Raw genomic sequence first — 17,350 nt, 5'->3', positions numbered from 1 at the left:
CAGTAACCTGGAAGCCAGGAGAGCTTCCCTGGGGTCCTGGGGAGAGGGAGGGAGATAAAGAGCATGACTCCTGGGGGCAGAGGGCAAGGGAAAAAGCTCTTCCTGGTCTGGACTGAGGGGAACTGACAGCTTGTGCAGCTGTCCTATGGAGGAGGGGGCTGACTAGAGCCCCCAGTCTGAGCTGGAGGAAGCAATTCTAGTCCAAGTTTCTTGGGATTTTCCATTAAGAAAGGAGGGTGACCACACACTCCCCACCCAGGTTAAGGGCTCATCTCTTAGCAGATCTTCACAAAGTAGAGGGTCCTTGAAGGTCTCTCTTTTATCTCAAAAGAACTTATGAAATTTGCCTTCCACCTCAGTGTCAGCTTTCATGAAAATTAAAAACAATATTACCTTTAGGAAAAACAAATACTCTAGGAAGATGCTCTCTATAGATGTAAAACACTGTTTTAGGACAAAACTCTGAAAATAAAGGGCATGCCTATTATTCAGAAATGACTGAACAAGATGGACAGTATCTGTACCATGGAGCATTAGAAAACCTTAAAAAATGCATGTACCAATTGGTTGGAAGGTATTTCCAATTTCCATAAGGTCAGATGCACATATCTACATCAGTAAGATACAGAAAGCTGTATTTAATAAAATTCTAATCTTGTAAAGGAAACAGCAGTTCTCAATATTTAAGAGTGTCTATATACCCACATGTTTATAAGAGTGTGAAAAAAATGCAGAAGGAAACATCGTAGATTGCTAAGGGGGGTTAAAATGGAGAAAAAGATTGGAGGTGGAGGATAGAAATTAGAGACGATGAGGAATTAAGCGAACAGGGAACTGAAACAAAAACAAAGAATGTCCCCCAAAAGAACGTGTAAATGCCTGTGAATTTATGAAAAGTTATATGTTTGTAACAGATAAAGAAATTAAGCAAAAATTAACTAAGGAAGTGAGGAGGTATAGTAAATTAAAGGACTTGCCTGTAGCTCAAACGGTAAAGAATCTGCCTGCAATGCAGGAGACCAAGGTTCGATCCCTGAGTCGGGAAGATCCTCTGGAGAAGGTTATGGCAACCCACTCCAGTATTCTTGCCTGGAGAATCCCATGGACAGAGGAGCCTGGCGGGCTACAGTCCATGGGGTCGCAAAGAGTCAGACACGACTGAGCGACTAACACACACACATAGTAAATTAAGAATTCGGATGAAAGTTTTGAAAGCTTTTATTGTTATAATTCTTTGTTTCATTAATTCTTGCCATTAAACAAGCTATCAGGAAATTAAATGAAATTTCATGGATTAGAGAGTATTTGTAACTATTTAATTCAACACTGAGACTTGTAGTGAAGACTAGATTCCTTTTAACGAATAAAATGTCGCTTTCTTCTCCAGTGCTATTTAACTGGAGAAATATTTATATTCGATATTACAGTTTTCTCCATAGGCCCTGGAAGATTCACAAATTAGAAAGAGAGGGAAACAGAAAGTGAGACAAAGGGAGAGAAAGAGAGAGGGAGAGAGAGAGAAACAGTTTTAATTTCTCATATTAGAGATGAGACTATTTGCACCCAGAGAAGGAAAGTGACTTTCTCAAGGTCACACAGGATCTGGGAAGGAGTAGAATTCATTGCCATCTTAGCCCCAGGCTTCTTGGTACCTAGTGAGATGGACACTTCCCACTGGAGGTTGGGCAGCCTGGGTGGACTGGAAGAGGCATCACTGGAAGGAATGTCCTTGCTGAATTGCTTTACACATTATTACCAAAAGGTGTGTGGGGATTGGTGGCTCACTTGCTGCCCCAAAGCCAACAAAACAGACCAGGTTGGTGGAAAGGAAGGTTTGCTTTACTTCAGATACCGGCAACTGGGGTGGGGGCGGACATCTGTCCAAAGGCTGACTCCCCACCCTGCCTGGCAACCAGTGGGGCAAGAGCTTTTATAGACAGAAGGAGGGAGCTACATGCAGAAACAGCACAGTGAGGTCTGACAGTTGTCTTCAAATCAGTCATCAGTGGTCTGACCAGCCATCATCTCGGTGGTTTTAGGTACAGTTAATCTTCAGTTTCCGGGTTGGTTTGTTTACATTTCTTTGAGGCCAGTTCTCCGAACTGTGGCAGCTCATGCCATGGGTACAGTCTGATCATCATGTAGTTAATTCTCCACCTGGGGTTTCAGTATCTATAAGACCGCTCACAGGATATGGCTTAAAATATTATTTATAGTCCTTGAGAAGGAACTAAAGATCCTTGACTATGCTTAATGACTACATTATTATTACTTGGTCTCGTTTGACTTTTTCCCTTTGTTTCTGCATTTCTCATTTCTCTGATTAAACTTTCTTTGGCTAAAGTTACCCACAGACAAAAGGCAGGCAGAGGACATGGTGGGGGCAGGGGGTCAAGGACCATAGGGTTCTGTTCCATTTCTACACCAGTTGGGATGGGTGGGGAGGGAGTGATTCTGTGGGTGAAGTATTTGTCTTTATCATTCTTAAAATCTGTAACCCTTTCCTGGGCAGAGGTTTGGGAGGAGAAATGGGAAAGGAAGCTTGAATGTGGGTTCAATTCACACTGTAATTTCCCAGAGATACTGAAGCTCCTGCTTAGGACAGTCCTTGTGGTACAGGACCTGCTCATCATAGCAATTGGAGCATTTACTCAATGCGTTCCTGTGTCTGCTGACAGGACCTGGAGAACAAATGGCCCGTGCCATCATGTGCTCTAGACAGAGACACGGAGACAGAGTAGACGGTACAGAAATGCAGTTGGATTTGATCACTAGTTGAGAGGGAACCATTGTTTGTTTCTTAGTGTCATGATGAGGGAAGAGTCAGAAAATGTACACAATTTTATGTTGATTGTTGAGTTTTAAATTTTATATTATTGAAGTATATTTTTAAACTCACCTTACTTACAAGCACACCCTCTCTGGCTTTATTTCCTTCTGCAGGATTAGATCTTTTGTAAATGACAGAGATCTTGCTGCCTTCCTTCTCTTTCTAAGTCTTCTTCCATCTTTACCACAACGGGTGCTCAGAATCAGCTTCTAGGTGGCTCCTTTCTGTAGCCTGAGGGCTGAGCCTCCTCTTTCCCTGGTTCCCTTCTTTTCTGGCTGGACTGCTGTTTAATCTTCCACTGGCCAGAAGTCCCTGCTCTGCTAACCGCTTCTAAGTTCTTGCTTCCCCTTTCTCAGGAAAGGAAAGTTGGAGGATGAGCCTCCAGGAGCTGCTCAGATCCTGGTGATGAGACAGCAGTGCCAGGAGGGGAGCCCATGGGGAGGACAGGGACAGGGTGGGGAGCTGGTGGGAGCTCCTGCAGGGGAGAAGCACTGGGCTGGGAGAGGGGAGCCCTCATGCCAGGTGTGGCTCTGCCCTGTGTGACCCAGGACAGGCTCACCTCCTGGGGAGTCTCCTGCTCTGTGACAGGAGGGGCCTGGACAAATCCTTTCTAAGTTCCCTCTAACGGTGATGTTCTGGGATTCAGTGCCTCCCCTCGACAGGCCTCTCCTGTGGGGAATTCAAGGCCTCTGCTCTGTCTCTTCACCCTGTCCTGTCCTATTCCTGTGTCCTGACAGGGACTGAGAACTGGTGAACCTGTTTAGGGCACCTTCAAAGAGAAGACCCCCAGCTGTCCTGTGGTCACTTCTCAGCCTTTCAAGGAGTGAGGGGTGCTCCTCTTCAAGCCCCTCTGGGGAATCCAGCCTGGCCCTCTGTTTTCTCTGCCTCTGCTCCTGGCAGGTGTCTCAGGACGCAGTGCGCTCAGACCACCTGCTGAAGGACATCATCTCCTTCTTGACAGTGTGTGAAAACTTCCTCTACAAACCACCCTCAGGGAAACAAGCTACAGCTGTGCTGTTTAGAAACCGCTAATCAACAGCCTTGGTCAGACTGTTTCCGTTCCCGTCTGTTCAGCAGAAAATACCAACTTTTTCTCCTTGTTTCCCTGGTGCTGACTCCCACTTACTAATGCTTGAGGGGAAGTAAGACAAACATTGCTTGGTGAGAATACTGGTGAAAATCCCTTAGGAAGGAGGCACACTGGAGACAGAAATGCTATATCCAAGTCCTAATGCACATATGCTTATGGAACAAGGACTGTTTCTTTGGGCTCCAGATTAAATGAATATTTATGGTTAGAGCCGATTGTTGTACCAAAATTGTGTACTTTAAATGGGAGATTAATTCTAAATGTCTGACTGATTGTGTTATTAAAGAATACTTCTATTTCTCTTATTAAAGAAGAGTAGAATCAAAAGTCACATCAGGAATGCTGAAATAAATTTAAAAACAGATATCCTGTGTTCACACAGGTTTACAGTATTCATGGCAACATAAAGGGCTGGAAGGATACATATCATTAACAGTGCTTACTTTTGGAAAGAGGCACACTTAGAACTTTTACTCAACTCCATGTTCCATGTAATAGGTTTTTATGAACACATGAAGTTTTTATATTTGCAAAGGAAAGGAAGGGATAATGCCCAAACCAAATAGAGTCAATAATATAAAAATTTTCAGCCCAAGCTTGGAGTGCATGTAGCCTGTCCTTCCCTCCTTCTTTCCCACTGTCCCTGGCAGTGGATATACTGAGGTACTTGGTGACATGGGAGTTGACAGCGACTGTGGATTCCAGCTGCTGTGGACTCAGAATGAATTTCCTTTCAGTCTCTGGGCTTTGGTAAAGAAGGAGTCCCTGGCTGGACTCTGTCTCCCTATGGCTTCCAATGGGACTCACCCATGGGTGTCTGACTCTGTGGAGCCCATCCTTGTACCCAGGAGGAGACCCCTGAGAGGGTCAGCTGGTGTAGAGGGAAGGGCTTCACCCTGGGAAGTGGGAACCTCTGGTTCTGACCCCAGGTGTGCTTGCTCAGGAGTCTTCGTCAGAATAATGGGAGCAGCTCACATGTACGGAGCAATTATCAAACACTATGGTGTTAGCTTTCCTTGTGTTTTTTCTTTTCTTTTTAAATTGAAGTACAGTTGATTTACATTGTGTTAATTTCTGGTGTACAGCAAAGTGATTAAGTTTTATAAATACTTATCCCTTGTGGCTCAGCTGGTAAAGAATCCGCCTGCAATGCAGGAGACCTGGTTTCCATCCCTGGGTTGGGAAGATCCCCTGGACAAGGAAAAGGCTACCACTCCAGGATTATGGCCTGGAGAATTCCATGGGGTCTCAAAGAGTTGGACATGACTGAGCGACTTTCACTTCACATACATATATATACACACATATACATTCTTTTTTGTATATTTTTCCATTATGGTTTATCACAGGATATTGAATATGGTTCCCTGTGTTACACAATAGGACCTTGCTGTTTATCCATTCTATAGACATCAATTCTGTATATATATCCATTCAGTATAATAGCTTGCATCTGCTAATGCCAAACTCCCACTTTGTCTCTCCTCATTCTCCCCCTGAGCAACCACAGGTCTGTTCTCTGTGTGTCTGTTTCTGTTTGTAGATAAGTTCACTTGTGTCATATTTTAGATTCCACTTAAAAGTGATATCATATGGTATTCGTCTTTCTCTTTCTAACTTAATTAATTAGTAATTAAGTAATTAGTAACATAATCTCTATGTCCATCTATGTAGCTGCAAATGGCATTATTTCATTCTTTTTATGGCTGAGTAGTATTCCATTTTATATATGTACCACAGATTCTCTATCCATTCCTCTATTGATGGACATTTGGGTGGTTTCCAGGTTTTGGCTATTGTGAATAGTGCTATTATGAATATAGGGGTTCATGTATCTTGGACAAAACCATAATTAAAAAACTTTCCTCTTTTAAATTCTAATAATAATTCTGTGATGGAAGTGCTCTTACTATTCCCATTTGAGAGATGAGAAAGCTGAAGGCAGATAGGTTATATTTCTGTTCAAGTCCTCACAGGATGGTCTTGACTCAAGCCTTGATGACTTTAATGTCCAAGTTTTGGCTGCTCTGATATCCTAGTCACCTAGTCTTACACCCACGTAAATTTCCAGTGGATCAAAGATGTAAACATAAATATAGAATCATAAAAGTACTAGAAGAAAAGAAGAGAGAATTAAGAACAAATTTTTGCAATGCTTTTATGCAAGATATTAAAACAATAAGCCATAAAAGATTGATATATTTGATTTTATGAAAATAACAATTCACATGACAAATAGCCTTAGAAAAGCTGAAAAACAAACTGGAAAAAAAGATTGTGCCATTTATGTTAGCAATGAACTAATTTTCTTAAAATATATCTGATTTCTACAAACTAATAGAAAAATAAGTGTGGTTAAAGGACATTAGCAGACTGTTTACAGTTCACAGAAAAGGGCATAAAATGACTTAAACATCTGAAATAATGAACTATACCATTTATATAAGAAATGCTCATTAAAACTGTAATGACATATAACTTTCCCTATTAATGGCAAATAGCAACATGTTTCATCATTATATGTTGTCTGTTGGTGGGAAACCTAAACATTATTGGTAGAAGTGTAGGTAGGAACACTCTTTGGAGGGTGATTTAACAGTATCCACCAACAGTTCAGATGTACGTGCTTCAACCTATCAGTAACACCAAAACCTTTTAGTAACAACTCAAAGATTAGTAACACCAAAATAACATACACCATGTGTGCAAAGCCTCAAAGATGAGGCTGTTCACTGCAGCACTGTTTGTAGTGGAAAGAAACAACTTTATCCATGAGAAGCAGTCCAGAACATCTGCAGCCATTATATGAGTTGCTTCTAAGTGTAGAGGCCCAGAGTGGGCTCTTGCACGTGCTATTATGAGAAAAGGTGTGGAGCAGAACAGCATGTGCTGAGTGTGTTCATGTATGTGCAGATACACATATGTGTTTGTAAATGCATAGACTGTCTTTGGATGGTACACAAAAAATAGGCAATAGTGCCAAACTATGGGAAAGAGAACGGGGTAGTAAGAATCAGAGATGGGGGAGAAACTTCATTTTTAATTTCTACATCTTCTCCTTTTCTAAACATATGACGTTATGATCTGTTTAAAATAAAAGAAAATTAAAGAACCACTCAGTGTATCTGAAATGAAATTTCCGTATCCTTCAAATGGGAATAATCATCTGTAACTGCCAGTTTTGACGGTTGTCTTGTGGATAACTAGATACTTAGTACCTGACAGGGCTCCTGAAATGTAGGGACTGGAATCATGTTCATGCGGGAATGGGCTACCTTCTGTTGCAAGCAGTGAAAGCATCAAAATCCATCTAACAGTAATCCTGATGTAATGATAACAACAACTAAATACTTACTCCTGGGTATTTTTTATGTACCATCTTATTTAACCTCCCAGGAACTCCAAGAATACTGATTCTCACCCCACCGTTCAGAGGTAACAACTAAATACTTACTCCTGGGTATTTTTTATGTACCATCTTATTTAACCTCCCAGGAACTCCAAGAATACTGATTCTCACCCCACCGTTCAGAGGTAGGAACTCAAGGCTTAGATAGTTTAGGAAATTGCCAAAATCACTCAGCAGTAATGGGTGGGTCTGGGACTTGAACCCAGGCCTGTTTCACTTCTGATTTGCTGGTCAAGAGCCCAGCCCTGGCTCCCAGGAAGCCCTCATAGTGTCAACATGTAGTTCCTGGGTGCCACCTTTCCAGGGGGGCTGCAATAACAAAATATCAAACACTGGGTGACAAACAACAGAAACATATTTTCTCACAGTTCTGAAGGCTAAGATGTCCTTGAGCAAGTTTTTGGCCAGTTTGATTTATGATGAGAGCTATCTTTTCAGCTTGAAGATAGATGCCTTTTTGCTATGTGCTGACGTGACCTTTGCTTAGAGTGGAGAGACACACACACATACACACACGCACATACACACAAACTGTAATGACACACACACACACACATACATACAGAGAGAGAGAGAGAGAGAGAGAGAGAGAGAGGGAGACAGCCCTTTGGTGTCTCTTCAGATAAATGCACTTTTCCTATCAGATCCGGGCCCCACTCTTACGACCAAATTTAACCTTAATTACTTCCTCAGAGGTTCCAGCTCCAAATACAGCTACACTGGTGGTTAGGGCTTCAACATATGAATTTGGAGGGCACACAAACATTTAGTTCATAACAAAGGGAACTGTTTTTTTTGGCTGCCTCTAGCTTCTAGTGTTTGCTGGCAATCTTGGACATTCCTTGGTTTGTAGACACATCACAGCAATTGTCCATCTTCACGTGGCATTTCCCCCAAGTCTCTTCACATTGTCTTCCTTCTAAAACTGTATCTGCGTCCAGATTTCCTTTTTTCTTTTTCTTTTTTTTAAAATAAGGACGCCAGTTATATTAGATAAGGGCCCACAGTAATGACTTCATCTGAACTTGAGTACATGTACAGGTTGTTGTTGTTATTTAATTGGTAAATCATGTCTGACCCTTTTGTGACCCTATGGACTATAGCCTGCCAGACTCCTCTGTCCATGGGATTTCCCAGGCAAGAATACTGGAATGGGTTGCCATTTCCTTCCAGGGGATCTTCCTGACCCTAGAGATGAACCCACATCTTCTGCATAGCAGATGGATTCTTTATCACTGAGCCACCGGGGAAGCCCTTATGTACAAATACCCTATTTCTAAATAAGATCACATTCTGTGGTTCTGGAGGTTAGGACCTAAATATATCATTTCTGAGGGACAGAATTCGATGCATAAAAGTTTCTCCCATTTGTCCCATGAACGTTGCCCTCCTGACTGAGGGACACTAGATTCTAGTTAATATGTCTGTAAACTCACCCCCTTATAGCTAGGGTGCCCTGCTAGAGACAACATTTGTGCTTTCTTCTTCTTTTTAAATTAATACAACATTTGTGTTTTCTTCTTCTTTTTAAATTAATAAATGTTTTCAGATATATCTTTAAATAAACTAGCACAAATCACTGTGAATCACCTGTGAAAGAGGTCATCAAAAAAAAGATTTCCTTGTGAGTTCTCCCTTAGTCACAAAGATGTTGTGTGAGTAGTTTCCATTTTTTAGGAGAAGAAAGAGAAACAGATTTTTAGTGTGTAGAGACACAGAAGTGTGCCTTCTTGGTGAGTACAACTGTGGATGATGCCTGTGCTGAGCCTTGGGGAGCAGTTTAGGAGTTTGTTGTTGAGGAAGATGGGCTGGTCCAAGGTTCAGGGTCTGTGATGTGATGCCCAAGGAAGAGGCCAGGTGTGAAGAGAAAGGGGGGTTTCTTCTATAGTCACTTTGGTTTTTCTAAGGATGACTTCTTCTCTACAACTTCGACTGCCACCCTCAAGACCAACTCTTCACGGATACTATCACTCTTGCGATGGAAGTCACAGTTTTATACAACCTATGGATGGAGGAGCCTGGTGGGCTGCAGTCCATGGGGTCGCGAAGAGTCGGACACGACTGAATGATTTCACTTTCACTTTTCACTTGCATGCATTGGAGAAGGAAATGGCAACCCACTCCAGTGTTCTTGCCTGGAGAATCCCAGGGACGGCGGAGCCCGGTAGGCTGCCATCTATGGGGTTGCACAGAGTCGGACACAACTGAAGCGACTTAGCAGCAGCAGCAGCAGCAGCAGTAGTATCACTCAGTGACATCATCACATCTGCTGAGTTCTATTCCTTAGAAGCCAGTCACTAGGTGCAGCCCGCAGTCCAGGGGAGGGGGTTACACAAGGATGTACACACGAGGAAGGAGGAACTTTAGAAGCTGCCTCTTATGGTTATACACTGTATGAGCTTGGAAATGTGCTGCGTGATATTTGATCTGTTATTTAATTCATACCATTATGATGAGGCAGATAAGGAAACAGAAGGTTAGTAAGTTTAAGTAACATGTTCATTGTTACAATTCTCTAGAATCAGGACTTGATTCCAGAATTGCTTTAAATTCATTTTACTAATTGATTTCCAAGAGTCAAGAGAGAATATTTGGTAGATTTCATTAGAAGATGGCTTTCTATGGCTTTCTCATTTGTTCTTGATTTGAAAATACTCATGTTTCCTGTTCCAAATGCCCTAGGTGTCTTCAGCACTGTGGCAAAGAGTTCTGGATCATGTGGTTCTGGAGTTCAGGATTCTGGATTTGTTCCCCTGCAGGGGATCCAAGGAGGTTCTGTGTTGATTCATGTGACCAAGAAGCAAGAAGCTGACCCAGAGGAGGTCACATGGGGCTTTGGTCCTGAGTCAAACTACAGTGTCCTGCTGCGAGTCCACCGTGGGGCAGACACTCCCACCTGGGTCAGCCTCTGGGACAAGTACCAGCAGAGGGTCCATGTGCCCAGTGTAATGTCCCTGAGGATTGAGAACCTGACCTCTGAAGACAGTGGGCACTACCAGGCTCGAGCCAGCTTCACTGGAGGATTAGAACTTGCCCAGGTTTTCCACCTCACTGTCTATGGTAAGTGACACCTCCTCACCATGGCTTCCCTCCTTCTTTTGTCCTAGGAGGGTCACATAGGCCCTATTTTTCAGATTCCCTTCCAGTCACCAGCTTTCATATCCTATTTTCTCTTCAGAATTAGGGTAAGTAGGTTCACCACAAATGGTGAGCAGAGCTGAGATTCATACCAGCGATAAAATCACTTCAGTGTTTTGGGAAAGGAGAATGAAAATTTGGGGGAAATGTATTTTTCATAACAATTATCGTTCTTTGTTAGGACTTAGTTTACTTGATTTGTATGTTAATTTTCTATTGCTGCTCTCTATTGCTGCTAAATTACTATAAACTAGTGGCATAAAATAACACAAATGTAGGGCTTTTCTGGTGGCTCAAATGGTAAAGAATCTGTCTGCAAAGGAGGAGACCCCGTTCAATCTCTGGGTTGGGAAGATTCCCTGGAGAAGGAAACGGCAACCCACTCCAGTATTCTTGCCTGGGAAATCCCATAGACAGAGGAGCCTGGAAGGCTACAGCTCATGGGGTCTCAAAGAGTTGGCCATGACTGAGAGACTAACAGTTTCAATGGCATAAAACAACAAAAATATTTTATCTTACCTGGCTGTAGGTCAGAAGTTGGACACAGTCTCACAGAGATTTAAAGACAAGGTGTTAGTACATCTGTGTTCCTTCTTGGAGGCTTCAGGGCAGAAATATTTTCCTGTTTTTTCCTCTTTCTAGTGGTTGCCTACATTCCTTGGTTCGAGAAAACCTTCCTCCACCTTCAAAGCTGGCAATAGTGGGACCAATTCTTCTCACATTGTATCGCTCTGAACTACTCTCTTTCCATCTTCCATTTTTAAGGATTTTTGTAATTGCATTGGGCCCATCCAGATAATTCAGAATAATCTCTGTTTGAAGGTCAGCTGATTAACAACCTAAATACTGTTATCTCATTCCCTTTCTGCCATCCTCACAGATTTTGAGATGTATGATGGAAGGGCGAGGACACTATTTTGTTGACCACAGTTTGGAAATTCATGTGTACCTAGAGCTTCCTGCCCTCTCTCTTACTGAGCACCAGCCTGAGGCCAGCTTCACCCACAAAGACATCACAAATCCAGCTCTAAAAGCCTTAATAGATAGAGGAGAAAGCTTGTTTAAGTTTACTTAAATTCAGTTGATCAAGACTTTCTTTCCATAAAGTTCCTATTGCATAGGAAAATATCTGTTATGAAAGTGCCTTTTGCAGCTGTAGCTCATCATGTAATTTTTTTTTGTTTTAATATTTATTTATTTGGCTGTGGTGGGTCATACTTGTGCAGGATCTTTGATCTTCATTGCAGCATGCAAGATCTTTAGTTGTAGTATGTGAACTCTTAGTTGCTGCATATGGGGTCTAGTTTCCTGACCAGGGATGGAACCCGGGCCCCTTGCACTAAGAGCATGGAGACTTAGCCACTGGACCCCCAGGAAGGTCCCCTCATTTGATTTCTAAGGCTGACTTGTCAATCAGTGACTTCTAGGCCTGTGTGGACCTCAAATTTAATGGCATGTTCTGACCACATTTGGAGTTGTCATTCGTGGTCACTACCACTTCATCTCTCAGAAATGTCTCTACTTCTGGCATCCCAGCACAGATGTCAGTCCTCCACAAGGGTTGTGCAGTCCCAGGCATCATCTGAGCAGGAGAAGCAGGGCGATGGTCCTGGACTAGGACAGACCCTTTGGTCCCAAACCTTTCCTTTCTAGGAAACATCCCAGTTTCTATAAATAACGGGTTCTGGAAGGTGAGGTCCAGCATTTAGTTTTCTTATGGAAGAATTTTAAGATTTCTTTAGTCCAGTGAGGTCACATAGGGCATACCTCAGTGGTTCCCTTCCTATGGTCATTGCTATATATTTGGGGTGTGAACAAACTGTGTTTTATCTGGAAAATGCACTCATCATTTTTGCATGGACGATTGCAGAGTTTCAATGAAATAATGGGTGAGAAAGAGAGAGCTGGAATATTTTCCATTCATGTGAGCTCCATTGTTTCGTTCCTCCTGTCTCAGAACCTGTGCCCTTTCCCCACATTCTGCTAGAGTCACCATATATCACACCAAGCTGGTACAATGTCACTCTGGAGTGCAGGGGCCCAGGGAACAGAGAGGACCTGAAGGTGACCTGGGAGAGTGAAGGTCTTCCCAGGGAGCTGGAGTGGAGTGGGACACCAGGACCAGCCCCCAACTCCTGGACCCTGACTGTGAACTTGTCCCTGAGCCAGCCCGGTGCCAGCCTCACCTGTGTGGTCAGCAACCAGGTGGACCAGAAAACTGCCACCTTAGACCTGGGGGAAGTCTGTTCCCATGGTGAGTGCACCTCCCAGAGGGGAAGGACACCTGAGAACTCAGGTGTACTGGGGTGAGGGCTCTGTGCTTTTCTCCCCACTGTGTTATTAGCACCACTTCCAGTGGGTCACCCCATACAGGATCCTGGGAAACACAACCAATTTGCTTCTGCTTTTAAATGTCCCTCACACCCATGCTCTCTGCCCCTTACCCCTGTTGGTCCAGGCAGCAGCCTTCCAGTACTTTTCCTCACCCCTGTGCATCGTCTACTGTGTGCCTGGAGTGATCTTTTGGAAAAGAAATCAGACTGTGTCATTGTTCTGTGTTGTCTGTGTGATCTGACCCAGTGCCTGCCTGAAGGATTCAGGGCTCAGAAGCTCCTCTACCCATGTTTCTGGCCTCACTTACACACTTCACACTGAGCGGCTTGCTTGGAGTTCTGGAACGTGTCCTGCTATTGCAAGCTTCTGAGCTCTGGACATGCTGCTTCTCTTCCATTAGCTCTTCTACCCTTGTCCTTCACCTCTTAACTTATTCCTATTGAAGGATCCTCCTTAGGCACTGCTACTTCCTGGGCATGTGACCTGTGTTGTCACCTTAAATCTTGGACTTAGAAGGGTCCCTCTTTGGTTTAAAGCTATGCAGTTGTCATCATAGAATTTTAAGTAATTTTTAAGGCAGAGGCCCCTCATTTTCATTTTCACAAGAGCCTGCAGGTGGTGGGACCATTCTGCTCTCAGAAAGTGAAAGTATTAGTCACTCAGCCCTGTCTGACTCTTAGCGACCCCATGGACTGTAGCCCTCCAGGCTCCTCTGTCCATAGAATTTTCCAGGCAAGAATACTGAGTGGGTTGCCATTCCCTTCTCCTGGTCACCTTCCCGACCCAGGGATTGTACTTGGGTCTCCTGCATTGCGGGCAGAGTCTTTACTGTTTAAGCCACCAGGGAAGCCCCTCTGCTCTCAGGCATTACCTTTTTTAAAAAGAATGTTCCATGGCCACCCCACACTGAGTAGCAGTGCTCTGTTTATAGATTTGTCTCCTCCGTAGCCTGGAACTACGCATAGGCCATGCATAGTTTTCTTTTGAATCCCTATCCCAAGAAGAGCATGTGACAAATTGGTTCACAGTATTTCACTGAATGAATGAATGACCTGGTATCCTGTGTGCAGTCTTGCCCCTCTAACCTATCCTCCATGAGCTGCTGGGAGGGGGAGGTGATGTGTCAGCATCACGTAAAACACCCTGTTAGCCTACACTCAGCCCCTCCTGGAGTCAGATAAAGTTCAACTCAGCATGACCCACAAGACCCTCTGGAAAGAGACTCTTTCTCCTTCTGACCCTCCTTGCTTGCCTCCTCCCTGCCCTGTCCCTCTCTTGCCTGCAGCAGTGGGGTGATGGCAACCCCTCAGGGCTGATGATCTGACAGACATTTCCAGAACATGATGCTCCTCCTTCCTGGAATGCTGTGCCCACCCTGAATAACTAACAAACTCCTACTCCTCCCTCAAGACTCAGTTTGTGCATCACCTCCTCTGGGATGTCCTTCATGAAGACCTGTGTCCAAGGTGTAAACCTCCATTGCACTGTAGTCCCTCTGGCTGGCAGACTTTGGTGTTTTTTAGTCTTCCCCCTGTCTTGTTCATCTCAGTATCCCTTGCACGAGGCAGGAGTTTGAGTTTGGGACCTGGTTGAATGAATGATACTGCTAGGCTTCTTCCTCTTTAGTTTTTGAACTAGGACCCTGCAGATCCCTCCACCTGCTCTCTGTCTCCCCTTGGCAGTTGGTATCTCATGTTTTCTCTTACCTTAACATTCTTCACTCCCTCTGTGTGATGGAAACAGGTTCGTACATCACTCCAGTGGGAGGCATCCTAGGTGCTGTCATGGTTATGCTGTTTATCCTCACAAGTGGACTGTATGTTTGAAAGACATGTGAGAAGAAGGAAAAAATGGAGACTGGAAGAGGTAGGTTGCACTTCTCGCTCATGGCCCAGATCCCTTCCCTTCCCCACTGAACCCTTCCCTTCTTTCTGCATTTTGCTGCTCAATGAATTTCTCTGCAGAGGGGGTGATAGGTGCCATCATATCATTGGAGTTCCTAGCAGTGGGGGAGGGTATAGGTTTTCAAGGCTGAGATTCAGGGTCCACTCTGTGAATGACTCAGGAACAGGGCTGCAGGAGGACAACAGGGACCATGACTGTGGGGTCCACTGTGCGTGGCCGAGCCAGCCAGAGTCTCGAAAGGACACACAGGTGAGAGCTGGGAGCCATGTCCAGCCTGTGGTTTCCTGGGTCCCTCACTGTCCGGGCTTGGGTTTGTCAAACTCCGGCCCCACTGCCTCTCTTTCTGGACAATACAGTGGAAAGGTTAAAACTGGGATCAATGTAATGCTGAGCGCATTGTATTCAGCAGCACTGGGTCTATGCTGGCTCCTCTGGGCCCTTCTGTCCCTCAACTGTTCCACGAACCCTTTGTCTTGCATTCCCAGGGTATCAGTGAGCAACATCTGAAAGAAAAGGGGCATCTGACTCCTATCTACAGTGAGGTCCATAAGCCACGCAGGCCATGAAGATAACATCACTGGAAGAAGCAGAAGAGTTAGCACTCCTAGGATATCTCTCTTCTGCTCCTGACGCCTGCAGCTCTGGTCCAGCTCTTCTGGCTCTGCCCCACCCAGCTCTAGTCCAGCTCCAGCTGCCCCTGGTCTGTGTTCCTCTGACCCACATGCCCTCAACTCGCTGGACACACGTGGCCGAGTCAGAGGAAGTTCCCCTATGCTGCCCTCCTACTCAGGAACCTCACACTTGAGGGCTGAGCACTCTTCTTCTGCCATTGACTCAACTCCTGACCCTTCTTTTCCTGAAGCTTCCCAAAGGGGACCTTCCTGACTGTGTTAATCCCCACAGCATCTGCTGTGTGACTGATGTGTGCCTTTCTGAGCACACGAGCCCAGGTATGGGGACTGTGTAGAGGTGTTGACTACACCCCAGCGAAGGGAGATAGGGCCTGGATGCAGAGTTGGGAGTCCATGGAGGAAGCATGGGTAGGTGGGAACCCGTAAAGGACTAGGCTGAGGCTTCCATTGTACCTTGTGTAGGGCTTTCTAGCAGGTGTTGGGCAGTGTGTGTGAGTGTGTGTGTGTTTGTGTGTTTATGTGTGGGTGCCTGTGTGTGTGAGAGTTTATTGCACATTGTACACTGGGTAGGGGCCTTTATTCCAGGCCACCTGTGATAACCTGGACCCCAGCTTTAGTCTCAGCCTATGGGCCCCAAAACCACCTTCCTGCAGAATGGTAGAGGAATTGATATTACTTCAGGCCAGAGAATGGCCTTGGTTGGGCAAAGTTGCGAACTGTCTTAGAAAAGAAGCCTTAGCCTTCCCATCTGGGACAGGAGCACTGGAGGTTAGAATGAAGTGTGATGTCCTCTCACCCTCCTATTGTGGGGTGTGTGAGGGGTGTGAGAGATGGAGCTTATGGGATGGTCTGAACCTGCCTCTTGCATTGACCCATCAGTCCTGCTGGCCCAGTTCCTAGGTCAGCCTCCTCTTTACTCACTCACACCCCTCTGCCTGGAATGATGGCTTCCTCTCCTTGTCACTTGCCTCCAACCCTGCTTGTTGAAATCCTACTACTTGTTCACAAAGTATGTCTGGATCCCAAATGTTTGGAAATGGTCTCTCCCACATCTGACTTTATCAAACATCTTGGACCTAACTAAATCCCCTGCCACAGTCTGCCCTGGTTTGGTCATGAGTCTTTCCTGCTGGAGTTACCTGGGGGTCCCTTAGGAGGCGGATGGGCTGTGGGAGCCAGGGACAAGGAGATAAGCACCCAGTATATGAACCACTCTCCTCCCACTCCTTTGGGGGTTCAACAGACTGAAGACTCAGAGGACCGAGGCTGCTGAAGGTTTCTGGTGGTGAGTCCACATAGAAGGAAGGGTGGATGAGATGACCTCCCATGACCTTGCCTGGTTCAGAGGCCTCACATTGTCTGAGGTCCTAAGGCAGCCTGCACTGTGGTGTATGGGAGCTTTTCCCTTCCTTGTGGGTCCTTACCTTCTGGAAGCCCCTGCCTCGAGCCTTAGGTCTCAGATTTTGTGTCAGAGGTGGACATGAGGTGCTGTGGCTTTTTTCCTGGGTCTTGGTTCCCTTCACAGCTCAGTTAAGCCACCTTACTTCTGATCTCAGATAGTAAAGGGCTGGACAGAGTCCCTGTGAGGATTGAGCATTATGAATCAGTGCCAGGAGACTGTTGGGTGGCTGGTTGGGTGACAGAGGAACAGGAGGGATGATATCCTCCCCCACTGGCTGAGCATAAAGCAGAGAGCGTAAGAGATGTCATCCTCACACTGGCTTCCTCGGTGATTGGTCATGGCTGGACATCAATGCCCATAAGCCCAGGGGCAGGGTAAGATTCTACCACCCAGTGTCTCTCCTCATTTCACCTGAAGCAGGAAACAAAAAACAAAACCCAAAAACCAAAAAAAAAAAAAGGGAAGGAAACTTGGCTTCCAAGCCTATTGGACCAGGTTTTGTCCTGGGCACTTTAAAAATATTTTCTTCTAATTCTTACATGAATCCTCTAGGGTAGGTATTATTATCCCCATTTTTGCAGGACAGGTAATTGGCATCCCAAACTAATTG

The 17,350-nt window shown here is 44.9% G+C and overlaps 1 protein-coding gene across 2 annotated transcripts in view; it reads left to right on the top strand.

Moving 5' to 3' along the window:
- The window catches only part of LOC145507498 (uncharacterized), a 49,721-nt gene extending 33,283 nt beyond the window's left edge, over positions 1 to 16,438 (top strand). For both annotated transcript variants that reach the window (XM_081494065.1, XM_081494066.1), the window contains 4 exons: positions 10,089 to 10,389; positions 12,455 to 12,721; positions 14,545 to 14,667; positions 15,192 to 16,438. In XM_081494065.1, the coding sequence (XP_081350191.1) occupies positions 10,089 to 10,389; positions 12,455 to 12,721; positions 14,545 to 14,627 (651 nt within the window). In that variant the 3' untranslated portion in view covers positions 14,628 to 14,667; positions 15,192 to 16,438. The remainder of the gene's footprint in view (positions 1 to 10,088; positions 10,390 to 12,454; positions 12,722 to 14,544; positions 14,668 to 15,191) is intronic.
- Positions 16,439 to 17,350: the final 912 nt, after the last annotated feature.

This window comes from Giraffa tippelskirchi, chromosome 5 (assembly GCF_054371585.1).
Source record: "Giraffa tippelskirchi isolate mGirTip1 chromosome 5, T2T-mGirTip1v1.2.pri, whole genome shotgun sequence".
Lineage (NCBI taxonomy): Eukaryota > Metazoa > Chordata > Mammalia > Artiodactyla > Giraffidae > Giraffa > Giraffa tippelskirchi.
This window is presented reverse-complemented; position numbering and strand designations above follow the sequence as displayed.